General features: G+C 45.7%; 1 protein-coding gene across 1 annotated transcript in view; it reads left to right on the forward strand.

The window, feature by feature from the left end:
• adgra1b (adhesion G protein-coupled receptor A1b) overlaps positions 1–27,663 on the forward strand; it is a 244,545-nt gene that overhangs the window by 56,630 nt on the left and 160,252 nt on the right. Inside the window, exons 7-8 of the mRNA XM_079513357.1 lie at positions 3,635–3,848; positions 24,092–24,256. Coding sequence (XP_079369483.1) covers positions 3,635–3,848; positions 24,092–24,256 — 379 coding nt within the window. The remainder of the gene's footprint in view (positions 1–3,634; positions 3,849–24,091; positions 24,257–27,663) is intronic.

Here is a 27,663-nt window from a genome sequence, read left to right on the forward strand (position 1 = left end):
TCTCACCTTCCTCCCTCATATATGTCAACACACATCTCACCTTCCTCCCTCATATGTCAACACACATCTCACCTTCCTCCCATTATGTCAACACACATCTCACCTTCCTCCCTCATAATGTCAACACACATTCACCTTCCTCCCTCATAATGTCAACACACATTCACCTTCCTCCCTCATAATGTCAACACACATCTCACCTTCCTCCCTCATATCTGTCAACACACATCTCACCTTCCTCCCTCATAATGTCAACACACATCTCACCTTCCTCCCTCCATATGTCAACACACATCTCACCTTCCTCCCTCATATGTCAACACACATCTCACCTTCCTCCCTCATATATGTCAACACACATCTCACCTTCCTCCCTCATAATGTCAACACACATCTCACCTTCCTCCCTCATATATGTCAACACACATCTCACCTTCCTCCCATTATGTCAACACACATCTCACCTTCCTCCCATTATGTCAACACACATCTCACCTTCCTCCCTCATATATGTCAACACACATCTCACCTTCCTCCCTCATATATGTCAACACACATCTCACCTTCCTCCCTCATAATGTCAACACACATCTCACCTTCCTCCCTCATATATGTCAACACACATCTCACCTTCCTCCCATTATGTCAACACACATCTCACCTTCCTCCCATTATGTCAACACACATCTCACCTTCCTCCCTCATATGTCAACACACATCTCACCTTCCTCCCTTATATATGTCAACACACATCTCACCTTCCTCCCTTATATATGTCAACACACATCTCACCTTCCTCCCTTATATATGTCAACACACATCTCACCTTCCTCCCATTATGTCAACACACATCTCACCTTCCTCCCTCATATATGTCAACAGACTCAACACACATCTCACCTTCCTCCCTCATATGTCAACACACATCTCACCTTCCTCCCTCATCTCTGTCTCGCCTTCCCATGCTTCCCTTTTCACGTTTACACATTCAGAATGGAGCCGTCTGATCCTGCAGTCCATTAACGCACACAAACACGTGTACACACACAGACACGTATACGCACGCAGACACATGCACACTCCCACCGCTCCCACAGTTGCACTTGGCTCTGGCGGTGCCTGATAGGCGGAGGCAAGCAGCCACACTCTGATCCTTGGCTCAGAGCGTTGTTTCAACAGTATCAGCGTCAGCCAAGTCAACAGCCTCTCTCGCCCCATGCTGCTTGGGCTGCGTGGCACCCAGTGGAGATAACAAGGCTTTAGCTGCTGTAGCTGCAGCTTATTACAGGGCAGCGTCACACTCTGACACAGTCAGCCCAAGTAATTACACCTTATGCTGCGTTCACACGGGCAGATGCAAAGATACAGTCTACCATTCATTGCCAATGGAAGCCAGCAGCGACATGAAGATGCAAAGATGCATCCGGGCGTTTGTACTGTATAGTTGCTGCAAAAGCTACAAATTAAAGCTGCAAATTGAAGCTGAGCCGAGTTCAGACTTCCAGACGCAAAGCTACAAAGCTACAACTGTATAGCTGCCATGACGCACGTGACGTCACTACGGACGCACGCTCGATGACATCAACGAGCGTGTGAGGAACACATTTTACAAAGCAACAACGCGACAAATTATGCTGTGATCTTTGCATAGTGCCCGTGTGCGTGGCACGCGTGCGTGTGCGTCACACTGCGACCGCTGCCGCACTCCTTCGCCGCGTTGGAGTTTAACATGCATTATACGTGACCGTGAATCACTTGTGTATAAAATGAAGGTGAAGGCAATGCCGGCTTTAACGGCGGTGATCGTTAAGTGAGTTATGCCGCATCACCATAAACGGTGCTTTCCACTGTCGCTGGATCCGTGTCGCTCGAGGGAAGCGGATATAGAGCTATATGTGGACAGTAGAGCGCCTCGGTCAGATCTCCCCCTCATAACTGTCACTGAGATCCAGAGGGGATTTCCACAAGAATACATAGTGCTGCAGTAAAAAGACTTTATGACCCGCATATCGAATGGCCTGTCACACAGTAAACGCTGCAGCCGGTAGCTGCGTCAACAATTGATCTGAACACAAGCGGAGGTGAAGTGGTCCCTTTTTCGCCTGGCCGGGCCTTCCTTGGAGGGCGTCCAATAAGGAAAACGTCTGCCGTGCCAAACATGCCTCCCCGCAGCTCCCGAGGAATTCCCCCAGGCATTCTGGACCTGTGCAGAAAAGTGCCGGGTCATTGCACTCCTGTAGACATGCCAAAGGCTATGATACACGATGATATTTATCCGACTTGGATCATTGGGATTAAGGACATTGCTTTATCTTTCCCTTTCAGCAACATATAGTTCGAGCTTCAAGGTTGTACTATAGTATTGTTACATCTTGTGTACAGGTACATAAGAGTAAAACTTATTTTACTTTGGCTTCCTTCAGACAACGCAGCAGCATATAGATAGCGTAACATCAATTACAGCAAGCACAGCAAATAAAGGGAAAGAATAAAGAGTGCAAGAAAGGGCAAACGAGTAAAAAAAAAAAATAGTAAAATATGTACATGTGCATGTTTTCCCTGTAGTAGCAAAGTTATAGGCAAAGCTTATGTTCCATATATACAGCAAACAAATGTTCAGAAAGGTGCAATTTATGTCTTATGTGTTTGTATCAATTTGGCACTGAAAGATCCCTTTGTGGAAAACCTACGACCTTTCGTACTGCAGTGCCGCTCAGTGTTATTTCTCCTTTTCTTTTCGACTGAACTCCCCTGTCTTAATCTCAGCCTTCTGCTGGTGTCATACTCTCTGACAAAAGGCCTGAGGAGTTAAGAGTTAGCCAGCTGCTAAGTGAGTAATCCTATCAGAGTGCAGCAGGCAGCAGGTTACTGTTGCAAGGTGTGAGGGAGTCAAGGAGAATCCAGGGGAGTGCTCAAGGCTGTTCTCCGTTATCAGAGGTTGTTCATCTCCAAAAAAAAACCACACACACACACACACACACACACACACACACACACACACACACACACACACACACACACACACACACACACACACACACACACACACACACACACACACACACACACACACACACACGCTCCAACTGAGTGGTATACCAATGGTTCCATGTGTACGCCTGGGTAGTTAAATAATCACTGACGATTTTACTGTGCTCAGCAACAGTATAGCAACGTGAGAGAACAACGGGGCAGGATATGAGTGACCTTGAAAATGTGTATTTGTGTCTGTGAATACCGGCAGGTGGGCGCGTGTGTGTGCGCGTGTGGTGTTTGCAGTACATACATAGGACTGTGTATTTCTTTGTAATCTTATTTGTTAACACCATTTGCCAGTGTGATGACTTCTGCAGAAAGGTCGCCCCCCCCCCCGCCCCCCCGCACCTCACCCATCCTTTCATTCCTTGTCCATCCCATCTCTCTCTCCCCTCGGGTTGAGCGAGCTCTGTCTCTCACACACACACACACACACACACACACACACACACACACACACACACACACACACACACACACACACACACACACACACACACACACACACACACACACACACACACACACACACACACACACACACACACCCTCCTCTGACCTCTCCCTCTCTCTCTCCTCTCCCATGGGGCACACACAGACACAGCCCTGGAGCTGCCGCTGTTCCAGCTCATCCCGTCCCAGAGGCAGGTGGTGTTCCGCGGGGACCGGCTGCCCCTGCAGTGCACCGCCTCCCGCCTGGACCCGTCCGTGGAGCTGCGCTGGCGCCACAACGGGCACCCCGTGGCCACCCAGGAGGAGCGGGGGGTGTACCTGGAGGAGACGCTGCTGCACGACTGCTGCATGCTGACCAGGTGGGGTACAGTACCCAGAGATTAAAATAGGGTGCAGTTTGCATCCCAAAACGCAGTTTATAGTTAAGGGACGCAATAAAACAACGGCCTCTGCATCCATGGGATGCACTACTGTACTGTTTTTTATTGTCTCCACCAGGCCGAAGGCATGGGGCGAGAGTATGTTTTGCACTCCGTCCGTGTGTCCGTCCTTCCGTCCGTCCTTCCGTCCGTCCATTACCAGCTAATCTCCGGCACCGTTGGCCCGATCCATGCCAAACTGTGCACACACACTCCTCAACGGCCTGTTATAGCACCACCATGAGGCCGATTTAGGCAAAACACAGTGTCCAATTTCCATGAAATTATACACACACATTTCCACTAGGCCGAGGACGACATGCCACTATTCCCCCCCCCAAATCAGCCTCATGGTGGCGCTATAACAGGCCAATTCCTGTTTTTACCTATAACTGCATCGATCTGTATACAACTTATGTATGCGCACTCCCTAGAGGCCATGGAAAAACATTTTCCCTGCATCCATCCACATCTGCCGGTTATAGTGCCACCATGAGGCCGATTTCTGCAAAACACATTGTTTTGCACAGATTTCATCCAAATCTCACGCAAATCGGTACACATCTCTGTAGTCATGTGATCAAGACGAGCCTGTTGGATTTCTCAGATTCTACACTGATTAGCTAAGATTGCCTTCCAAAGTTTTCAGGAGTAGCCCGTTTTGTATAAAATGCCTGCTCATGTCCTGCTCATCCAGAATTCTATCCTCAGAGATGCTATGAGTGATCTGGCTCTGCATTTCCTCAACAAAATGAAGAAAATTGTTGCAAGAAACAAACAAACAAACAAACAAACAAACAAACAAAAAAACATGTTTATATTACTCCTAAACATTTTGCCAAACATCACACACACTCCTATCCTCCTGGTGGAGACCTGTGCCCAGAAGGGCACTTTTTCTAGTTCTAGTTTATTTTGATAGCTTTAGTTATAATAATCATTTCTTCTTCTGTTTTCTACATGAATATAACCACATTAAAACCATATGAAATGAAATGGGAGTTAAAAGCTGCAATTTGTAAAAATGGCAAAATATGACTCCTATAACGTTGTTGAAGTGGTACTCATCAAATGTCCCTGGGACTCATCTAAAAGACTCATTACATTGAAAACCTATTTACATCACTGAGTACCACACATCAGTGGAGATTTCCTCGACTAAAAAACTATGACGAGAAAATGTTTTGTCGACTACCTTTTCTCACTGACGAAAACTAAATGGAAACTAAATGAAAACTATAAGCTATGATGACTAAAACTAAGAGTAAATAATAAATGTATTGACAATTTCGTCAACAGGACTATAGTGGACAAAAGAGTAAAACATAAAAGACACAAGTCATTGTACACTTGTCGCATGCTGAAAATAGCAGATCTACAAGCTCACAACGTGTCACAAGCTCACAATGTGTCGCAGTGCGACGCGTTGTGAGCTTGTTGCTATTCTTAGCTAGTGGAAAATCAGCCATTACGACGGCATTAAGGCCCGCCAAAATACATTTTAGTCGACTAAATCAACTGTATATTAAAAATCTTATGATATTTAGACGACTAAAAGTAGATTAACACTAAAACATTCCATGTGACTATACAATGTGACTAAATCTAAATGAAAACTATATTCAAAAGACTATGACTAAAACTAAAATCAAACTTGTGCTGTCAAAATCAACACTGCAACACAGAGAGTGGTGGGAGGGACTGCTATACCTGCTGACCAGGTGCAGGTATTACATCAGAATGACATAAAATGCATAAATAAATGGCATAAAGTGCACTCTGTGCACATCGTGCACAGAGTGCACAGTATATAATTTTATTTGAGGATCTAAATAGCAGCAGGTATTGTTTCTGGCTCAGAGGTATCGCGAGATTTGGCTGCCATGACAGGAAACGGTGGGAAGTCTTGCGATACTTCAGAAAGAAGCTTTGTGCACTTTAGATACCATACCTCTATAAAATGACACAGTGTACACATCGAAAAGCAACACAGCAGACAATAATGAGTTACATATCTTCTGTTATTTGCCAGAAGCGATTACTTTACAAAAGGTCTCAGTCATTCAGAAACAGTGTTTGTTCATGAGCTGGTCACTGAGCTCTCATTGACTCCAGTGCATTCTGCCAAACTTCCCGGTGTAGTTTTGCTCCCATGAAAGTGTCATGGCGCAGCCCAGTCACGTGACCACCTCTTTTCCTTCTCAAAGCTTCCTTGGCTTACACTACAGAAACAACACTACATCACTTCCAAGCTCGGGTGGAAGTGACCCGTCTTCTCTTCTTATCTCTCGGATTTTGCTGGAACTTTGCATGGTGCCACGCTCTGGCCTGGAGGGCTGGGCAGTAACCTGCCACGCTCTGGCCTGGAGGGCTGGGCAGCATGGTGCCACGCTCTGGCCTGGAGGGCTGGGCAGTAACCTGCCACGCTCTGGCCTGGAGGGCTGGGCAGTAACCTGCCACGCTCTGGCCTGGAGGGCTGGGCAGTAACCTGCCACGCTCTGGCCTGGAGGGCTGGGCAGTAACCTGCCACGCTCTGGCCTGGAGGGCTGGGCAGTAACCTGCCACGCTCTGGCCTGGAGGGCTGGGCAGTAACCTGCCACGCTCTGGCCTGGAGGGCTGGGCAGTAACCTGCATGGTGCCACGCTCTGGCCTGGAGGGCTGGGCAGTAACCTGCCACGCTCTGGCCTGGAGGGCTGGGCAGTAACCTGCATGGTGCCACGCTCTGGCCTGGAGGGCTGGGCAGCATGGGGCCACGCTCTGGCCTGGAGGGCTGGGCAGTAACCTGCATGGTGCCACGCTCTGGCCTGGAGGGCTGGGCAGCATGGGGCCACGGTCTGGCCTGGAGGGCTGGGCAGTAACCTGCATGGTGCCACGCTCTGGCCTGGAGGGCTGGGCAGCATGGGGCCACGCTCTGGCCTGGAGGGCTGGGCAGCATGGGGCCACGCTCTGGCCTGGAGGGCTGGGCAGCATGGGGCCACGCTCTGGCCTGGAGGGCTGGGCAGCATGGGGCCACGCTCTGGCCTGGAGGGCTGGGCAGTAACCTGCATGGTGCCACGCTCTGGCCTGGAGGGCTGGGCAGTAACCTGTGGGCCGCGTTAAGTGAAGGTGGGTTGCATGGGGCCACGCTCTGGCCTGGAGGGCTGGGCAGTAACATGCGGGCCGCGTTAAGTGAAGGTGGGGGCCGCCAGTTGCCCATGTATGACCTTGAGCACATGTGTCCGTTCGAGTCAGTCTCGCACAGCGTGCAATGTACTGTATAGCACAAAATGTGCGTGCAACACTCACACATGTATACAATGCAGCTGTGTGATCCACCACATGTACTGTATGAGCTCGCACAGGTCACTGCGCTTCACTGACACTGACACTGACACTGACACACACACACACACACACACACACACACACACACACACACACACACACACACACACACACACACACACACACACACACACACACACACACACACACACACACACACACACACACACACACACACACACACACACACACACACACCTCCCAGCAGTGGTGGATAAAGTACTCAATTGTTTTACTTAAGTAAAAGAATCACCGCAATGTAGAACTATACTCCGTTACAAGTAAAAGTATGGAATTCAAAATGTACTTGAGTGAAAGTACACAAGTATTGGTATCAAAATGTACTTCAAGTACCAAAAGTATAGAAAGTATACTCATGTCCCTCAGCCTGGAATGTCCTGTTTCAAGTTTTCAAATGTAATTAAAAATAATTTGAAAATAGCTGATCTCAAGCTCACAATGCGTTTCAATTCAAATGTAGTACTATAAATGCATGCTTTGTAATAATAATCCAAATCTACAAAGCTACTATAGTAACTAAAGTTTTCAAATGATTGTAGTGGCGTAAAAAAAACTATATTTGGATCCCAGATGTAGTGGAGTACATTTTGGCAGAATGCACTGGACTCAGGCAACAGCCCAGCTTTAATGATCTTAAATCCCTTTATTTTAGATCGTTTTTAGTAATAGTACAACATAAACATTACAGAGACTTTAGTCGTCATTCTGCAAGACTTTAAAACAGTCGTCATGTTGCACACATGCCTAAAATTGCTGATATTTGCGCCGTCCGCGTTGATTTCTTTTTATTTCAAACTCCACCTTGTGTAACTCTCCAGGGCTGCATGAACAGCGCTCGAGTTCCGGTTTCTGAACCCCTCAATGGCGCAACTCTCTCAGCTACGTATATGGCTCTGGTATAGTGCATGTGGCCCCTCCCACAGCGCCGTGCATCATGGGAGCTGCAGGCGATGTGTGTGCACACTGAGAGGAGGAACAGATGATGCTGAGTCAGACAGAATCATTATTGTGATAGTGTTGGCCAGTTGGGATGCTCTCTTACAACACTTTTCGGGGGGTGGCGGGGGTTTGTTTGATGGAGTCTAGTTTGCCACAAACCTCCATTCTCATCCTGTCTTTGTGTTCTCGGCGGGGCTGTGCTGAGGGAGAGCGAGTTTGCGTGTGTTTTCCTGTATGTGGCTGTGTGCGTGCGTGCGTGCGTGCGTGCGTGCGTGCGTGCGTGCGTGCGTGCGTTTGCATGTGTGCGAGTGAGTGACGTCCTGACAGCAGGCTCAGACGTAGGAGAGTGTATCGCTGCTGATTAGTTTAACTGCTGCCTGCTCTGAGTCAGGCTTCTCTAACATAAATATTGATGGAGTGCTGGCAGAAATATGTTTCCGTGTGTCAACAGGGATCGAAGCGCCTCTTGTTGTGCGCTTAACTTGGCAACTGGAATGCCATCTACACCCCCACCACCGCCACCGCCACCACCATTGTTTTGCCTTCGGATGCCACAGATGGCTGATACTTTTTTTTATTATATAGCAATTTACTGTTTGTCATTCTTAATCCATTGAGACCTGGAACGCATCCATGTCACGTTAGCGTTTAACCACATTACCTATTAACCCATTTTGGGCGGGAACCCCTTTGTGTTTTAAACATTATGTTATAATTTAGCTATTGAAAAATAGCAGATCTACAAGCTCATAGCGCGCCACCGAGTGGCGCGCTATGAACTTGTAGGTCTGCTATTTTTGAAAAATCGTTAAAATGTGCCTCAAATCTTTCCGAAAATTGTCATGATTTAGAAAACTTTTTTTTTTAAATTTCGACGTCAGGCCTGAATGGGTTAATAGCCCCGGCGGAGAATGGTCTGCTTTGTGTAATCGGGCTACTGTGCTGCTGACTAACGTGTTCTACTGTGCTGCTGACTAACGTGTTCTACTGTGCTGCTGACTAACGTGTTCTACTGTGCTGCTGACTAACGTGTTCTACTGTGCTGCTGACTAACGTGTTCTACTGTGCTGCTGACTAACGTGTTCTACTGTGCTGCTGACTAACGTGTTCTACTGTGCTGCTGACTAACGTGTTCTACTGTGCTGCTGACTAACGTGTTCTACTGTGCTGCTGACTAACGTGTTCTACTGTGCTGCTGACTAACGTGTTCTACTGTGCTGCTGACTAACGTGTTCTACTGTGCTGCTGACTAACGTGTTCTACTGTGCTGCTGACTAACGTGTTCTACTGTGCTGCTGACTAACGTGTTCTACTGTGCTGCTGACTAACGTGTTACTGTGCTGCTGACTAACGTGTTCTACTGTGCTGCTGACTAACGTGTTCTACTGTGCTGCTGACTAACGTGTTCTACTGTGCTGCTGACTAACGTGTTACTGTGCTGCTGACTAACGTGTTCTACTGTGCTGCTGACTAACGTGTTACTGTGCTGCTGACTAACGTGTTGCTGTGCTGCTGACTAACGTGTTCTACTGTGCTGCTGACTAACGTGTTCTACTGTGCTGCTGACTAACGTGTTCTACTGTGCTGCTGACTAACGTGTTCTACTGTGCTGCTGACTAACGTGTTCTACTGTGCTGCTGACTAACGTGTTCTACTGTGCTGCTGACTAACGTGTTCTACTGTGCTGCTGACTAACGTGTTCTACTGTGCTGCTGACTAACGTGTTACTGTGCTGCTGACTAACGTGTTCTACTGTGCTGCTGACTAACGTGTTACTGTGCTGCTGACTAACGTGTTGCTGTGCTGCTGACTAACGTGTTCTACTGTGCTGCTGACTAACGTGTTCTACTGTGCTGCTGACTAACGTGTTACTGTGCTGCTGACTAACGTGTTCTACTGTGCTGCTGACTAACGTGTTCTACTGTGCTGCTGACTATGACTAACGTGTTCTACTGTGCTGCTGACTAACGTGTTCTACTGTGCTGCTGACTAACGTGTTCGGAATGTTTCAGTTTCTTTGAATGCAAGCGGCTCTAGAAACAACTGACTTTAAAAAACATTTAAGCATATGGCAAGTTAACTACGGTACAGTTATAGTCGGCAGTCGTATATCATCATCATCTTGGGACAAAATTAATTTATCTGCCACTGTCTGATTTATGACCCTGTTAAGAACAGTTATAAACGTCGGGCCGAGTCAGGTAGGGTCGGGTTCGGGCAGGAATTGAGACCTCTAGATTGGTAGCATTGGTCCCAGAGCTATTCAATATGTTGAAATGTATTGCTTCCCTTCTAACCTGTGTTATTCAGTAGATTTTCTCCCCTGTATCCTATACTATCATTGAAAATAGGTGTTTGTGTGTGCGTGCGTGCGTGCGTGCGTGGCCCATATTTTGTGTACTATAGGGCGCATGCATGTTTAGTATTTTAGTGAACTAGAGCGGTGCCCGTTGGGCACTGACCTACTTGGAACGATGCAAGTTGGAAATGTATGCCCCATCCAGTTATTATGTCTGTCTCCCTTTTATGCCCATATTTAGTTCTTTGTCAGGCATTCCCAAATATGGAGTCTATGCAAATATGGAGATAAAGGGGTGATCAGGTCCAGAGCCCGGCTTTTGTGCTGGTTCTGGACAACCGGCTACCCGACGGACTCGACAACGGGCACTGCACTCCCTGTGGACACGTGTGTCAAATTTGAAATCGGTGGGGCAAATGCATGTAAATATGAAATAAATGCCCAACCATGTAGCTATGTGTAATGTTAGAGACCACAGAAGTGAACCTTTCAAGCCTGTTTTCTCAACTCGCTGTTTTCTGCAAGACATTACTCTATAAGGCATATCTCCAAAACTGGTGGGTCAAACTGAACAACCAATGTCAGTTTGAAGCTACCCTGCTTTCATATGACATGAAAAAATCCAATGGCAGTCCCTCTTTCAAATTTAGTCACATTTATAGAAGATAGATAGATGTAATCTCATCTTATCCCCACACTCTGCCATCAGTAGCCTACCTGCATGCAGCCAAACAAACAGAAGTGACATTTACAAACTGCTAGAGGCTTAATAACAACTGCCGAATTAATGAAGTTATAATCAACTGCTTTGAACTCTCCCTTTCAGAGAGCGAATTTCATTTTAATCTTATAATAATAAATCTAATGATGTTGCCAATTTCATTCATCAATCAATTAAGCTTGCTTATATTATTGAAGTATGACACACATTTCCCTCTATTGCAATGTCTGACTTTAGATCCCATAGCCTTAGGCCTCATACACATCTTGTCTGTGTTTAATGGCCGCCACAATGCTTTTCCAATGGGAGTCACATGGTTTGACCTCAGGAGGTAGAGCAGGCCGTCCAATGATCACTGGGTCGGCGGTTCGAATACCGGCTCTTCCTGTCCACATGTCGAAGTGTCCTTGGGCAAGACACTGAACCCTACATTGCCTCCAATGAGTCGGTCGGTGCGAGCTTGCCACCATTGGTGTGTGAATGTGGGAAGTGAGGACGCTGGCGTCGACTGTTTGCCGCTTCACCTCCCAATGTATGAATGAATGAACCATTGTAAAGCGCTTTGAGCACTTGGAAAAGCGCTATAAAACTGCAATTCATTATTATTAATTCATTATTTGTGTTTGATGGCTGTGTTCTGCCCATTAAACACAAATGTTTGGTCAAGCCATGTGACTTCCATTGGAAAAGCATTGAGGCGGCCATGGAACACAGACAGAACATGTGTTCTGTACAGTACGTGTGTATGAGGCCTCAGAGGACATTGGGGTGAATATGTTGCGTTCAATGATCCGGGCAGGGATCATTTCACTTCAGTGCAACTGCTGAATGATCCATTTGAATGAAAATAACATTTTTCTTTTGTGAGAACTGCATCGATTGATTCAATACATTTAAAAGAAACATCATTTCCATTCCCATCACATCATTCACAACTCCCCGTCTGTGTCATTTCATTGAGAGCTAGCTGTACAAAACCTTCTCCAGCAGCATGGAGGTGATTTGATTTACTGTTGGACACGAGGAAGGAAGAACTGACAACATTGCTTACAAGGACCTCCTCAGATAACTCATTTCATTCAAACAAACGTTTACACTTTAGGCTTCTTTGTTTTGACGCTTTTGTACAAAGCGTCAAAATATCTAAGAACTTTGGCTTTTCAGAAACAAAACTACATTTCTGCGTACATGTAGGCTATACAATGTAATCATTATGTAGTAGATTACACTCAGTGTGATGGTGATGGCCATGAGTTGAGGTTTTTGGTTTTTTTTTAAGAGGGGCGCTAGCCCCTACAATGCATGGCTTTTGAAGATTATGTCATGTATAGCAGCCAAGTTTAGAGCACTTATGACGTAAATCGTTTGACAGCCAAGTCCATGGACTTTAATGTTTGTTTAGGGAACTATATGACAACGTTAAGACGTTGTGAGGCCGATATAAATACCCCTCACTTCACTCGAGTGTGATTTTATTTAATATGGATCGAGAGGATCTGAGCTACTAAACGAGGTATGACTTAGGGCCGATTCATACTCCTATTTTAGAGCCGAATAAAAGTCGCTTCGGCTCTGTAGAGCCTACAATGTGACGTCCTTTGAGGTTCGGGGGGGGCGGGTACTGTCCTAAAGTCGGCTCTACTGAAAATGAATCGGCCCTTACTAACCTTGATCACATAGTTTGGGAAATGAAGCATCGCGGGACACGGGAGTGCATGAACCAAAATTCCAATACCAAAATCCCTGCTCACTCGCTCACTCCACACTCCGGCCTTGACCCGGAAATCGTTCGCATCCCAAATGGTACGGTATTTTTGGAAGAGCCGAGAGAGAGAGAGAGAGAGAGAGAGAGAGAGAGAGAGAGAGAGAGAGAGAGAGAGAGAGAGAGATAGTTCCCCAAGGCGCTTGGGGGGAGAAACATGAAGTGCTCACGTCAGCGAGTTTTTGCGGAAAGGGTTGACTATCTGTTTTGTTATTGGACGGACCATCTGCTCGGGCTTTGGGGTGCTCTGTCTGGGAAATGGGGTTTAAAAGCTGCGCCATGTCGCGCACTTCAAAGAGATGATTTACTGCCGAAAACGTTTGATCTGCCTCATATCCTAATAAAGTAAACATAATGCAGTGCGTGCGCATGTGTCTATCAGTCATCTGAGGTTGAAAGTGTCTCACTTGATAATACTGGAACAGATAGTGAAGTACATTTATACATATCTGATTAACAGTGATCAAAGCTACTGAAGCAACAAATTAAATAATGGTTTGATCTTTATTTGCACAATCAGTCTGTTTCTTTCTTTCTTTTCCTTTATTTATTCAGGGAGGGCCCATTGAGAGCAAGCTCTCTTTTTCAAGGATGCCCTGATCACAGCATAAATAAAACAATACTGTGTGTTTAAGCATGCCTTAGCTGAAATTCTGAATGTTTTGGCTCTAAAAGTTAAACTGAAATTCTGTGTTTTGCATGACTCTAAAGTTCAATTGAGTTCAATGACTTGCTTTGAGCCCCTCTTGTGTAGCCTACCCATGGGGGGGTTTCTTCATCTTTGCTTGCCGCTTGGCTAATTCAGGGAACATTTTGAACTTAGAAAGCTACACTACTGTATGTAACTTTCCTCTTCTACCCTGGATTTGAACCTGGTTTCCTGTGCAAGTGATGCATTATTTTTGAGTGGTGCAAACCACTCCAACAACCAGCTTTGTCTGTATGTATGTGTCTATGTATGTGTGTACCTGTACGTGTGTGTACCTGTACGTGGGACCCCAAAAAATGAGCATGGTTACTATGGTCACTGACATTACGTCAGACCACAGCTGATCAGGCTATATAAGACCTTGCACCACTCAGTTCACACAGGTGTGATTTTTTTTTTACCATTGAGAAAAATGCATATTGACCAGTGTTTGATTTCGTCGACTAAAACTAAGACGAAAAATGTTCGTCGACTACCGTTTTCCACTGACGAAAACTAAATGGAAACTAAATAAATACTAAGCTATGATGACTAAAACTAAGACTAAATATACGTCAACATATATCGTCAACAAATAAAAACTAGACTAAAATGTTAGGAAGGCACTAGTGCATACATTATTTTTTTTGCCAACTGTAGGTATATAAAAGTAAACCTGTGAGCAATGTCTAAGTTGATGTGATGTGAAGTGTATGGTATCATAAGCTGTTTCAAATACTGTGGATAATTGAAGTGAATGCATTTAAAGATGAACTGCAGCCAGTGCTGCTGTCTTCTTGAGGTGGGAGATGGTAAAGTTGAGATTTTCATACAAGGTACAGTGGTGGGTCATATATGGGCATATATACTGTTATATATACTGTACTGAGATCAAAGGAAGAAGGTTTGTTTTAGGGTCAGTTTGATAAACTACATCTGCATAATCAAGAATTGCGGTATAGAACACCAGTACTGAAGTTGATTTTCCGGATTATGTTCATCTATATGACATTTAAATAGATTTGAGTCAAGCCAGAGACCAAGATATTTGAATTGTTCAACTCTATGCAGTTGTGTACCATCGAGACAGGAGATATTGAATGATTGATTGTTAGTTTGTGCTTTAATATTTTGATTAGTCCCGAAGAGCATCATGTTTGTTTTAGTTTTGTTGATAATTATTAGCTATAAGCCATGATTCTAGATTAAAGTTGAATTGCAATGTCGACTGAGTTTGTAATAGGTTAGCTTGTGAAGGGTATACACTTCACAAGTATATGACTGTAACATTATCCCTAACAAAAGTAACAATCCCACCAGTTTCCTTCAATTTGAAAATATGCACAAGCTGCTCTGTTTTAGTTAGTTAGTTTTAGATAATCACCATTTGTTAGCAGGGGAGCAAGCAGCCTTTTCCTGAGGCCTGACTGTATGACATAACAACATTGCTCCTTCTCCATTTATATTTAATTCATAAAAATGATAAGTCTGCAACTTATCTACTTTCCCTGCGCACAAATGCACAAATGATCTTTTAGACGTAGTAGACATTCTCCATCTCAAACCTTTTATACAGACTTCACATGACAGAAAGGATTGCTCTAGTAACATTGTTGCCCCGATAGTATAAAAAGACAATGTATGTGATCACTTGATTTACCAGTGGTGCAGACTTGTACCTGCTTTGATGTTTCTGTATTATTTTCATATCTACAGTGACTTTTGGGTATATTATCACATAATATGCAGGCAATACATTTGCATCGTATAAAGAAGAAACAACAAATTCTGTCTGACAATGTCATTGTCTATTAACAGCTTTGACCATAAGTATGTAGGTCAAGGCTAATTGTCTGTATCGGACGAGAACAAGGGTGTCTGTCCACTTTTCAATGCGCTAGCTAGACTCATGAGAGGTGGATAGACTAGCTAGACTCATGAGAGGTGGATTGCTGAGGTGGAGCAACACTTAGAATCTCCTAGTATTACTGCACGTCCTTAGCAGGGCTGGCGATCGATCCGGAACATTGTGGTCCAACGGTTAGTGCTCTGCCGATGAGCTACCGAGAAAAATGCATGGTACAGTATATTCTGTACGGTATATCAGACCATCGTCCCATTAATGGAACGAGAAAATGTTGGCCAGACATTCGCATCATAAGTCTGGTACTTATAAAGTACTGTACTGTACTGTACTGTACTGTACTGTACTGTACTGTACTGTACTGTTATGCTCTAGAAATGAGTTATTGGCAATAATGTCAACTATACTTCGAGATGTAGTCTATAGGCTAATGCTAAAACACAGTTCAAGTTCGCACATTGCATAGAAGGCCATCATTTAGCTACTGTAAGTTCATCTCTTGCATGCATGAATGGAGTGTAGAATGATGAACAATGGACACTATTCTCCACATAGTAGTGGAGTGGAGTGGAATAGACAGAAGACATGAGTTGAGAGGAAAAAGACAGGGGTAAAGAAAATAGGAAAGGTGATGGAGGGGAGGAGAGGAGCAGAAAGGAGAACGGAGGAGAGGAAAATAGATAAGTGAGAGTAGGGTATAGAGGTGAAATGAAGGGAGGAGAGCGAAGGAGGGGACGGAATTAGGTGAGAGGAGAGAAAAGAGAAGAGGAAAGGAGGAGGCAGCTCATTCTGTCAATTGCTGGGTGTCTGTCGGTCTACTGGGAACTCCTTATGCAAGCGGCCCTCACTGTTGGCTCTGCACTGACTTGGTGACGTAGGTCATCAGCACTGTTCCAACCATTCGGTCCCAGCAGCACACACTGTACTGTTTCCCCTCCTCTCCCCACCTCCCCACGCTCCACTCTGGGTTCACCAGAACCTCCACTCTCCTTTTCCACCGGCCACGACGTCCCAACGGAACAACGGTGATGGATTCCACCTCGTTCCCGCTCTGATTAGTGCCCCGCTCGCAAATTAACCGCAGCTCTCCCCCTTGTATACACACATTATGCAATGTCCCCCCCTTCCCCCTGGGTGGAACCTATAAGGTAATGTTGCTTTTGGCACCTGAAGCTCAAAGCTTGTCTCCTAGTAGAAACCAGGCGAGGAACAGCCGTCGTTGACTGAATTAAAGAATGCGCGGTCCAACATAAATACACTGTGCTCACATGCCTGGGACTTCACCCGCAGCCCTATTCGGTCTTACATACTAAATGACTGCGTTGAGGGACATTTGGGGCAAATTAGAGGTGCGGTGACTTTACTGGCCCTCTGCTAGCTCTCATTAAAAAAAGGAACGGATCAGGGATTACTAATGTTCTGGCCCTTGACATGCCAAATGCTGTCACTGCCGCTTTAGCTGCACGGGACAAAATGTTAGTCATTACTGGAGCCCGCGCGTTGACGTGCTTCACCTTGGTGAAATGTCCTCCGAGTCAGTCAGCCTCGCCCTCGATCATGCCCTACTGGAGAGGAAACACTGAATACACAGGATTTAGCATGTGGCTTAAACTGATCTGGATTTGTTGGTTGCCGGTTGCAGCGGTGTGATCGGCGAACCACAACAAAGTGACCTCTTTGAAGGTGAATCGAAAAGCAGTGGCGTGCACAGACATTTTGAGGGGCAGGTGCTCAAGTGAAAAAGGGCACCCAATTGTGTGGCGCCTGGAACCGCCATGGCTGCCTTAATTAATAGTGTGTGAGATTTATAGATGTTGGGGCATAAATAATATCTTAGACGGTTTTAATGCAAAATTGATCGATGTCACCACAGGCCACATACTGTACACTGTACAAAAATTAAATGAATAAACTGTCCAAAAAACAAACTTTCAAAAGGACACTTTGCTGTACAGTGTATATGGTGTATTGAGTTGCATTATGTGTCTACTCTCTGGCTGCCCGTACGTATACGTACAGCGTGAGAGCCACATAGTTCTTGCTGCCACAATGCATTGTATGTCATTGTTGTGTTGCATTCCCCGCTCGCTGGCAGAGGCCGGGTGATAAGCCGATCTGTTTCCTATCGCTCACAGCGAGCGGCGAGCTAGCAGCCAAAAATAAAGGCCCGAGAGCCATAATGGTGTTTTGGTGTGTGGGCCAGGCTCCCCTGCTGAGTAATGCTGGCAGGGCCAAACTCCCTGGTATTAGTGATGCTAGCAGCAGCAGCCCGACCAGCCTGTGAATCATGTTTCATTAATCAGACATTTTAGCACCCTGCAGCTAGCTGACACTTTGCAGGTATCTTTCTTAATCCCCTCCATTTTTAATCAGCTCTAATCTCTGCACGCAAAACGAAAGGGCCTGCCTCCGAAATATTGCTCGGGGGCAGGAGAAAAGAGAAAAGAAAAGAGGAACGGAAACGAAACGAACAAAGCATTTTCTCCATTTCACACGTGTGTGCCCGACACAGTGGCTCCCGCCGGTCTTGCTCACGCACGTAATCTGATTAGCATTTTCCCCCTTTCTTTACATTCATACACACATCTCATCTCACACAGCTTCACTTTTCCTGCTCGGATCATTTCTCTCTCTAATCCTCCTTCCTTCTTTCCTTCCCCTGCTGGAACTTTTCTTGTTGTTCCTGATGTGGTTAAGACTTGAAAATCTTCAAGCTCATCTGCAGCCATGAGCAGGTTTTTGTGCAGCCACACATCAGTTGCCATGGAGACTGACTTCCATTGTGTCCATCCATGCATACACGATTTTATCTCAAAGTTCATCAGGTGATCTATTATAGATATAGGTCCACTTTGGTGGATGGAGTGCAGAGAAGGTCCTCATTAGGAAGAGACAGTATATACGATCTAAAATCATGATCTCTCGTCTACCAGGCCTATAGTGTCTCCGTGTCTGGCCGAGGACCTCAATGATCTTTCATTTTGTTCTTTTTGTTTTTCAAATCGGCCAGCGTAAAGCTATGGACCGCCACTGTAGCCAATCCCAGATATGCACATCATGGCGTTCCATGAACACCATCATACCAACATAAATACCAAAACCTAACTTGCTGTCATGACTCAAGATTGGAGAGGATGCATAGGGTACCTATTCCTATTCCCCGAGTAATGACAGCAAACATGATATGCCCAGTCACCATGCTGCGCCTGTGATGTTCCTTTTTACTGACAACAAGTTTAAAATAAGAATTGAACGCACAGAATATTAATACGAAGCAACTGAAAAACACGTTATTTCAATGGTAGTGGACGGAGAGTAAGGATTTTTGTCCAACCACGAAACAGCAACCAATGGGTGCGAAGAGGGGCACAACCATGGGTGGGACTTGACAAAGGGTGAATTGTTGGAGGTTTCTACTCTGGCCAAACAGATGCGGTCCTTCTTCACTCTTTTCTCCCTTTTCTCTAGGTTAGAAATAGGTTTTGGGTTAGGCATGGGGTTAAGCTTGGGAATAGGGTTAGGTTTTGGCACGGTTTTACTGAGGTAAAGGGTAGGAATAAGGTTAGGTTTAGCCGTAGGCATAGTTTACTGAGGTTATACGCTTATAGGAATAGCAGGCAGAGCAGTGACGCCGGCTGTGCAGTATGCCCGAGGCGACTGCACGTGTTGTGAGTCGAGAGTTCTGGTTTTATCACACTGTCACTCTGTCAGAGCTGGTATGTGAACTTTCCTTTTTCATTTCAAGGACCTATAGAGAGATGACTTCCGCACACCCGGTAGGTTTGGAGCAGGTGCGATGATGACGAGGCATATACAATGTGAAAGGAGGGACCCTGCACACTGCCACTTGCTGGGTTCAGAGCATTTTATTAAAGCAACGTTTCGGTCTTGCGACCTTCAAGCAAGCCTGAGGAAGGACGCAAGACCGAAACGTTGCTTTAATAAAATGCGCTGAACGCAGCAAGTGGCAGTGTGCGGGTGTCCCTCCTTTCTCATTTCAAGGACCACCATAACTCTGAGATTGTACAAAATTCTCCTGCCTCTGCACCACCTGGTTCCTTTGTACCTTGGGCCTCTCTCTGCCTCCTGGCAGAGCCGTTTGCTTACTGAGTGCACCTTCCTATAGTTCACTGGTGCTAATTTCCTCCTTGTCTAAATGCACTGGAGTTTATCACATGAAAACCAACCATTTTACACTCCCAACAACTCCAGATTTGCATTAAGAGTATACATCCCTGCCTCTGAACATCTATCAGCTGAGGGGACAGAATGTAAAGTTCAGGGTCTCGCAACATTACAGATTACAGTATGTAAACAAGCTGTAAATGGTAGCCTCGCGTAGCCACTAGCCAGCCTTCATCTGCCATAGCAATGCATATCGCCCCAGGCAGCAGATTAAGTCTGGCCCACCTCAATTGTGGGAGGACTTCACGGCCGAAATGCAGGTGACGGTCAACCGGATTCGTCTGGAACCAGGCTATAACCAACCAGGGCCCAGTATTTAAATATGTAACGCTGAGAGGGACGAGACTAATATCCACTCAGTGATATTAGTATCGCTACAAGAGGATATGTAAATGGTCCTAATGAGTCCAAGGGGACCCCATCTACATGCTTTACACACACACACACACACATCAACCTATATCAACCAACACCTTTTGTGGGGTCTGATGAGCGTCAGCATCGGGCGCCTTAACCCGGCGTTCGGTTCATCCCGCAGCGCCATTTCTGCTTACCAAAAGTGGCCCACTGGGCGCTCGCATTCCACGCGCGGCTCCGAGCGAAGGTGGCTTCGTCGGCTTGGCCCGTGCCGAGCTTTACAGCACCCAGCCCCGACTTCGCCTTTCCCCCCAGGGGCCGTGGACTTACACTGTAGGTATAGCTGGCCATTGATGAGCATACAGTAGAGGTTGTATACAGGCAGAGAAATGTAGACATTGACGTCTACCTGTTTCAGCACAGAGCAGACTTGGTTCTTGGCTCCTCCACCTCATGCAATCCAATGCAAGATCATAATGGCAACCAAGTCTATGGACATTTAATGTTTGTTTAGGGCACTAAATTACGACATTAGACGTCATGTTTTTCTTTCGGTGGGTTTTATAAACTAGAGCGGTGCCGTTTGGGCACTGCTGTACGATGCAAGTTGGAAATGGATGCCCCACCCAGATATTATGTCTGTGTCCCTTTTATGCCCATATATGGAGTTCTTTGTCAGGCATGACCAAATATGGAGTCTATGCAGACGTCATAGACTCAGAATGATGTCAGAACAGGCCAGCTCCATATATGGACACTGGGCAGGGGCCCAGTCCAGAGCCCAATCAGAGGCCTTTTGTGCTGGTTCTAGACAACCGTCGGTCCGCCCGACTCGACACTGCACCCCCTGTGGTGACGTGGAACGCGTGTGTCGAATTTGAAGGCGAATTTGAAGGCGAACGGTTCTCGAGTTACGTGGATTACAACAGTACACACACACACACACACACACACACACACACACACACACACACACACACACACACACACACACACACACACACACACACACACACACACACACACACACACACACACACACACGCAGAGACATGGTGCATTTATAGAAGGATATTAAAGCAATGAAAGGTATTACCAAGAGACAGTGACGACTAAACAACAGCTGCATTGGAATTCCGACCACCTAGTAGGAAAAATAAATTGCTTTGGATCTCCAGTGCAAGGTTTATCATAATAATATCATAATAGGCTGCTGGACACTTCCCTTTCGTTCTCCCCATGTGTCGTCATTGTGTGTGTGTGTGTGTGTGTGTGTGTGTGTGTGTGTGTGTGTGTGTGTGTGTGTGTGTGTGTGTGTGTGTGTAGGGGGGGGGGGGGGCGTGAGGGGGGGGGACCTATCCTATATTCAGAAAGTATTTATGTATAGTATGGTCTTCCATTGTGAATCAATTGGTGGGAGAGAGACAAAAGTAGAGCAATGGGGAGGTTGGGGGGGAAGTGGGTTGGCCCCAGTTCATTGCTGATGTAACTGTCCCCTCTGTGTGGACCATTCAGGGTTTGAGTGGACTCGTATAGCCCTGTGTCACTCACATAACAGATCTGTCACACGGTATGTGTGCATGCATGCCTAAGGCCCTGTCACCATCTTCACCACCACCACCATGGTGAAAGCAGGTTCTGGTCTCTGGTTTCTGCCCATGCTCTGATCTTTCTCAAATAGGTTGAAAGACTGGTTCTGCATGTTGTTTTCTAAAGATTCAGTGACATGGGGGGGATTACAGAGAGACTGAAAGACAAATCTAGAAATCGTGTGTGTGTGTGTGTGTGTGTGTGTGTGTGTGTGTGTGTGTGTGTGTGTGTGTGTGTGTGTGTGTGTGTGTGTGTGTGTTCATGTAGCACCGCAGTAAGACTATAAAGCTATTGATTGATACAGCCGTGGGACAAGAAACACCACAAATTATAATTTATTAGCAATCTCTCTTAGCTCCAAATGTTTTGACGGCTGAGGGGGAGTGCAGATGAGTGAGATCAGAGGCACCAACATGACAGCAGTGTACGCCAGTGAATCATTCTCCTCAATAAGCTTCATTATGCGTAATGGCACACCCAGCCTGTGTACAACTTTCCCCCCCAGTCACGCTGTTAAACTATGAAATGAATGAGGCACATCGCTTGAGATGACAAGCCAGCGTAGAGTTGATTTTAGTCAACTGTACAGTACACACACACACACACACACACACACACACACACACACACACACACACACACACACACACACACACACACACACACACACACACACACACACACACACACACACACACACACACACACACACACACACACACACACACACACACACACACACACACACTTAGCTGAACACATGAGATTGAATCAGGACCTATTTTATTCATTTTCTCCCCCAACAGAATTGCACGCCGTCATTGAAGCAAAGTCACCAGACAGAGAAGGACGGTCCAGGGGATTCAGAATACCCAGATTTTATTGCACTTTCTACTGCACAACACAAACAGCTGGTCAAATTGCACCGTGGTGTATCGATTATGTGCAAGGAATTCAGCGGATCGCACACAGACAAAACTGAATTATTTTACTGTGCACTCTTTTAAGAACAGCTTTATTCTTTTGACATTTACTTGACTTACACTGACATCAGCTAACTAACGCAACATTATTCATCATATTATAGCCATTAATGCAATATCAATTTGCATTTGTGTTTCCCATTAGCTGATTAAATGGCGACTCTACTTCACCCATTTTCAACCACATCTTCATATAATTGTTCTTCACAAATGCTCATTATAATATGACAACCGTTTTTGTCTACTCGGTCTGTGCCTCATAGGAGGGCTGTGTGGACACTTCAGAAACCCACATTTTCTCCACATCCTCGTCTGCAGGAAACTCTGTCGAGGATTAGAACCTGTCCACATCAAAGAGCACTCAGCTGTAGAACATTTAAGTGGCATCTGCAGCCGGTCACTTATGATTTGAATGTCAATTGACACAAAGCTCCCATCTGTGAAGCCGCAGTGTTGCTCCCAGAGTCAGATTTGGAAACTTGTCTATTTCTATTCCACAAGAATGCAGCAAAAATGTTCTCTTTGCGCACACACACGCACACGCACACAATGTGGATTTTACTACAGCTTGTACAGTAGTTGTTCATGTCATAGCTGGTGTTTCTCAGGGAGAAAGTATTTCCATGGTGATGATAATGTCAGTTGCCTAGCAATCTCTCCATGCCATCCCATTTTATTATTTAACATAAAGCCGTGACATCCTCCAGTTTGAGTCAGTCATGGTGTGGAGTCCTTGTGGCCACTTCATCCATCCTTTGGGTTAACCAGACAATCCTCGTTGTGATAGGAAGCCATTTGACCAAGCAGATAAGAATGAGTAATGATCACTTGAGGCCAACATTCAGTCATAGCACACTCACATGCATATAAGGCTCCCTTGATAGAATTAGTTTAAATAAGGCACGCACGCGACACGACACAGTCATACACACATAGCCTGGCTAATAAGCCAGACTCAAATCACACTGTCGTGTGGTATTTGAGTCTGGAGATGCTGTTTATGGAACTTGTTTCCTGGGGGGCGGGTTCAAACATTTTCTCTTTGACGCAATTGGTCAGAGCTACTGTCAGTCAAAGGTCTCAAGCATTGAACGTCACTGTACCAAAGCCCGCCCATATTGCATACCGTGTCCCAGTTCTCTAGTCTGGTGTAGGAAATGGGCGTACAATTGAGCCTCTCCAGACCGTAATCCGCCGGCAGGCAATTTTCTTTTGATTTATCATAAGATGCGACCAAGTGTAAAATGACTTATAGTGGATCTCTTGTCCACTAGTCCTCTTCCTAAAGTCTTCCTAAAGTCTAAATTTAGCCTTAGTTTTAGTCATCATAGCTTAGTTTTCATTTAGTTTTCTTCAGTGAAAAAAGGTAGTCGACGAAAATGTTTTGTCTTAGTTTTAGTCGACAAAAACAACACTGCTTACAGCCTGTCTGTTTTGTTTCTACCTCCAGCGAGGTCATCCTCTCCAACATTGACGTGGGCATCGCCGGCATCTGGGAGTGCCAGGTCACCAGTTCCCGTGGCAACAGGTCTCGTCAGATGGAGATTGTTGTTCTGGAGACCTCGGCGCTGTACTGCCCGGCCGACAGAGTCAGCAACAACAAGGGAGACTTCAGGTGAGTGCCCTTGACACGGTTACGTCGAGATGACCTCATGGTTAAATGGCCTCTTGCGCGCTAAATGTGCATGAATGTTGCCCTCTCAGCTCCTAGCCTTTCAGTTTATTGTGAAAGAGCTTCATGGCTCAACAGTGTGCATGAGTAGATATTGGAGACTTCACCTTCTAATCTGGTATGAAAGTTACACTGCTGACTTTTAGTATTTGATTTGAGCTCCACTGCAAGCATTTAAATGCTTATGATTGCATGCAGATATTTTATGACTGCTCATCCAAGTGCAGATCGTGCACGGCTGTAGCCAACATACAGTATGCCCTGTGATTCTCGCAAGGACTCTGGTCAAAAACAATGGACCCCAACTATAACCCCACAAAAAAACCCTAACCTTAAACTCACCAACAAACTATGCCTAATCCCTCCCCCATTCTGATAGAAAGTCCTGAAGGCAGTCGGCTCCTCTCTGCATAGATGGTTGTAAACCGCGGGAGTTCGATTTGAATACGAAAAACAAAAAGGAAGATGAAGTGAGTGGAAGAGCCACCCGTCCTTGTGGTCTGGATGGGGTGTTTGCCAACGATCAGCCATGTGTGTTAGGCATATCAATGAACGCCAGATAATAAATTAACTCTCCGTGGAATTTATCGAAGGCCTGTAAAAATGTCCTTCAGCAAAACAACAGAACATCACAATATGTCACTCACTACAGTGTCACTGCACGCACGCACGCACGCACGCACGCACGCACGCACACACACACACACACACACACACACACACACACACACACACACACACACACACACACACACACACACACACACACACACACACACACACACACACACACACACACACACACACACACACACACACACACACACACACTTTATTTGAATCTGCACAAGAGGCGCAATACAATAGACCCAAACACTGATCAGAATTAGGTTACATTATATGGTCCAACCAGATATAACTGCTGCACATGCTTAACACACAGAGGAAAAAGAGATAGCACATTGATGACATACTATTACTTGACACTGTTTTTTGTTTTTTTGTTTTTTTTAAGCCACCTAAGGATAAATGAAACAACGCCTTCTCCAGATAGACAGACTGCCCATAATAGCTGAGACAGAACAGTATTTAGCCAACTTTTTTGCATTTGTCTTTTGCAATCCACCCAATTGCAGACCCCTGAGCACAAGTTTATGGAAATGGCCCAGACTTCCAAATACAAGGACAATAAGTTGACAATTATATCCCAAGGCCATAATACGTTCCACCAAAAGCTGATATTTCATAAGTTTGGATGTAAAACAAGTGTCCATATACAAATCAAATGGGCAGCCTATTTCAAAGATAGTGACAGTTTTTCTAATTTCATTGATGAACACAATATCTGGGGTATTTGGAATATCTTGTAGTGAATTGACATGTGTGTCATTGTGATCAAACCAGTCTATTTTTACAGTGCTGTGTTTATACATTCTTGTTGTCCTGTCCTGTACTCCTCTGATCTTGTCTGAGACCAGGTCCACCAGACGGTCATGTCTGGCAATGTACAGTCCTTTATAGTGGCTGCAACCATTTAAGATGTGTGCGACTGTTTCTTTGTCATGTGGTACTGGATGTAGGATGCAGTGTGGGTCGTGTGATGATGGGTACCAGGTTGCCAAGTTGAACTTGGTCGGCAACACCTGTAAACAGGCTTTAATGGTAAAAATAAGAATGTCCTCACGCGGATTTGATTGACAGTTCATGGTGCACATACCGCCCCGCACACCGAATCCAGCGGCTTTAATGTCCAATTTACCAAGGGCAGTCGTCTCCTCTCTGCACAGATGGTTGTAAACCGCGGGAGTCCGATTTGAATACGAAAAACCAAAAGGAAGATGAAGTGAGTGGAAGAGCCACACGTCCTTGTGGTCTGGATGGGGTGTTTGCCAACAATCAGCCATGTGTGTTAGGCATATCAATGAACGCCAGATAAATTAACTCTCCGTGGAATTTATCGAAGGCCTGTAAAAATGTCCTTCAGCGAAACAACAGAACATCACAATAGTCACTCACTACAGTGTCACTGCCTCCACACGCACGCGCTCGCTCGCTCACTCACTCACTCACTCACTCACTCACACACTCACACACACACACACACACACACACACACACACACACACACACGCCCTGTCCTCCATCAATCTTCTCACTCCTTGTGCCCATGCAGCGCCTTCAGTCCACCTCTGCCCCAGGCCCAAGCAGCCCCCCCCACCCCCCCACGCTGTACTTTACGCCCATCCAGTGGCAGCGAGCACGGGGCCTTTGTTTCTGCCGAGCACAGGCGTAATGGGCTGGAAAATGAGACCCTCTATTTTCCCTTTTCTTTTGGGTTGTGGGGGGAATTAGTGCCATTTATTACTAAGTAGCCACTACTGCTGCAACAAGAAAGAGAGAGAGAGAGAGGGAGGGAGGGGGAGAGAGAGAGAGAGAGAGAGAGAGAGAGAGAGAGAGAGAGAGAGAGAGAGAGAGAGAGAGATGGGGGGTTTGAAGGAAATGCAGGTTCCTATCATCAGAACAGATTACCTGCCGCCTCCGTTTGGAGCTCTTTTATTTTCATTTAGGGAGAGTGAGAGCCTTGCATTAACTTATCTTAGACTGCTGCCCTGCATGGGGAATAGGCCTATCTCACAGCATTTCCCCGCCCCCTTTTTACGCCCCCTTTTGGAGATAGTGGTGTTATTGTTTTTGCGGTCCATAGGCTTCCATGTTAAAAGAGGTATTTTCACAAGCCACAAACTACCGTTTTGTAAAGGTAAGGTTTATTCTACTTATTTGAGTTGTTATACCATTGTGTTTTCTTCATATTATTATCGGTCTTTGACATTTTAACATTAGGAAATGTACTTAGATTCTCCAAAGAAAAAAAGTGTAAATGCCTAATGTTAAATGACACCACTATCTACCGGAAGTGGGCGTGGAAAGGGGGCTGTGAGATAGGCCTATTAGAGAGAGAGAGAGAGAGAGAGAGAGAGAGAGAGAGAGAGAGAGTCGTATGCCTCGGACAGGCCAGTCAATAGACAGCACATACTGGAGAAATCAATGCTCTGTTCTTCACCGTCTGATATTTGACACTAACTAGGTGTGACGTTTGTTCGAGCCTTTTTCCATCCAAAAAGACCTTAATAATGCTAATCGCTCTCGCTCACTCCCTGACATTTGCATTTCACTCCCAGGCATTTAGTTGATGTCACAGATGCACGCAGCCACCTAGACACCAGCAATAATCCTCAAAAATGAGCAAGATGAATGTTATTATTTTCTCTGACATTAAAGGCAACTAATGGGCATCGCCTGGTACTCACGAACCCCATGAAGTCACTCAGGGTGACAGTCAGTGTCTCCTG

The sequence above is a fragment of the Electrona antarctica genome, assembly GCF_951216825.1.
Source record: "Electrona antarctica genome assembly, chromosome: 10".
In the NCBI taxonomy this organism is placed as follows: Eukaryota; Metazoa; Chordata; class Actinopteri; order Myctophiformes; family Myctophidae; genus Electrona; species Electrona antarctica.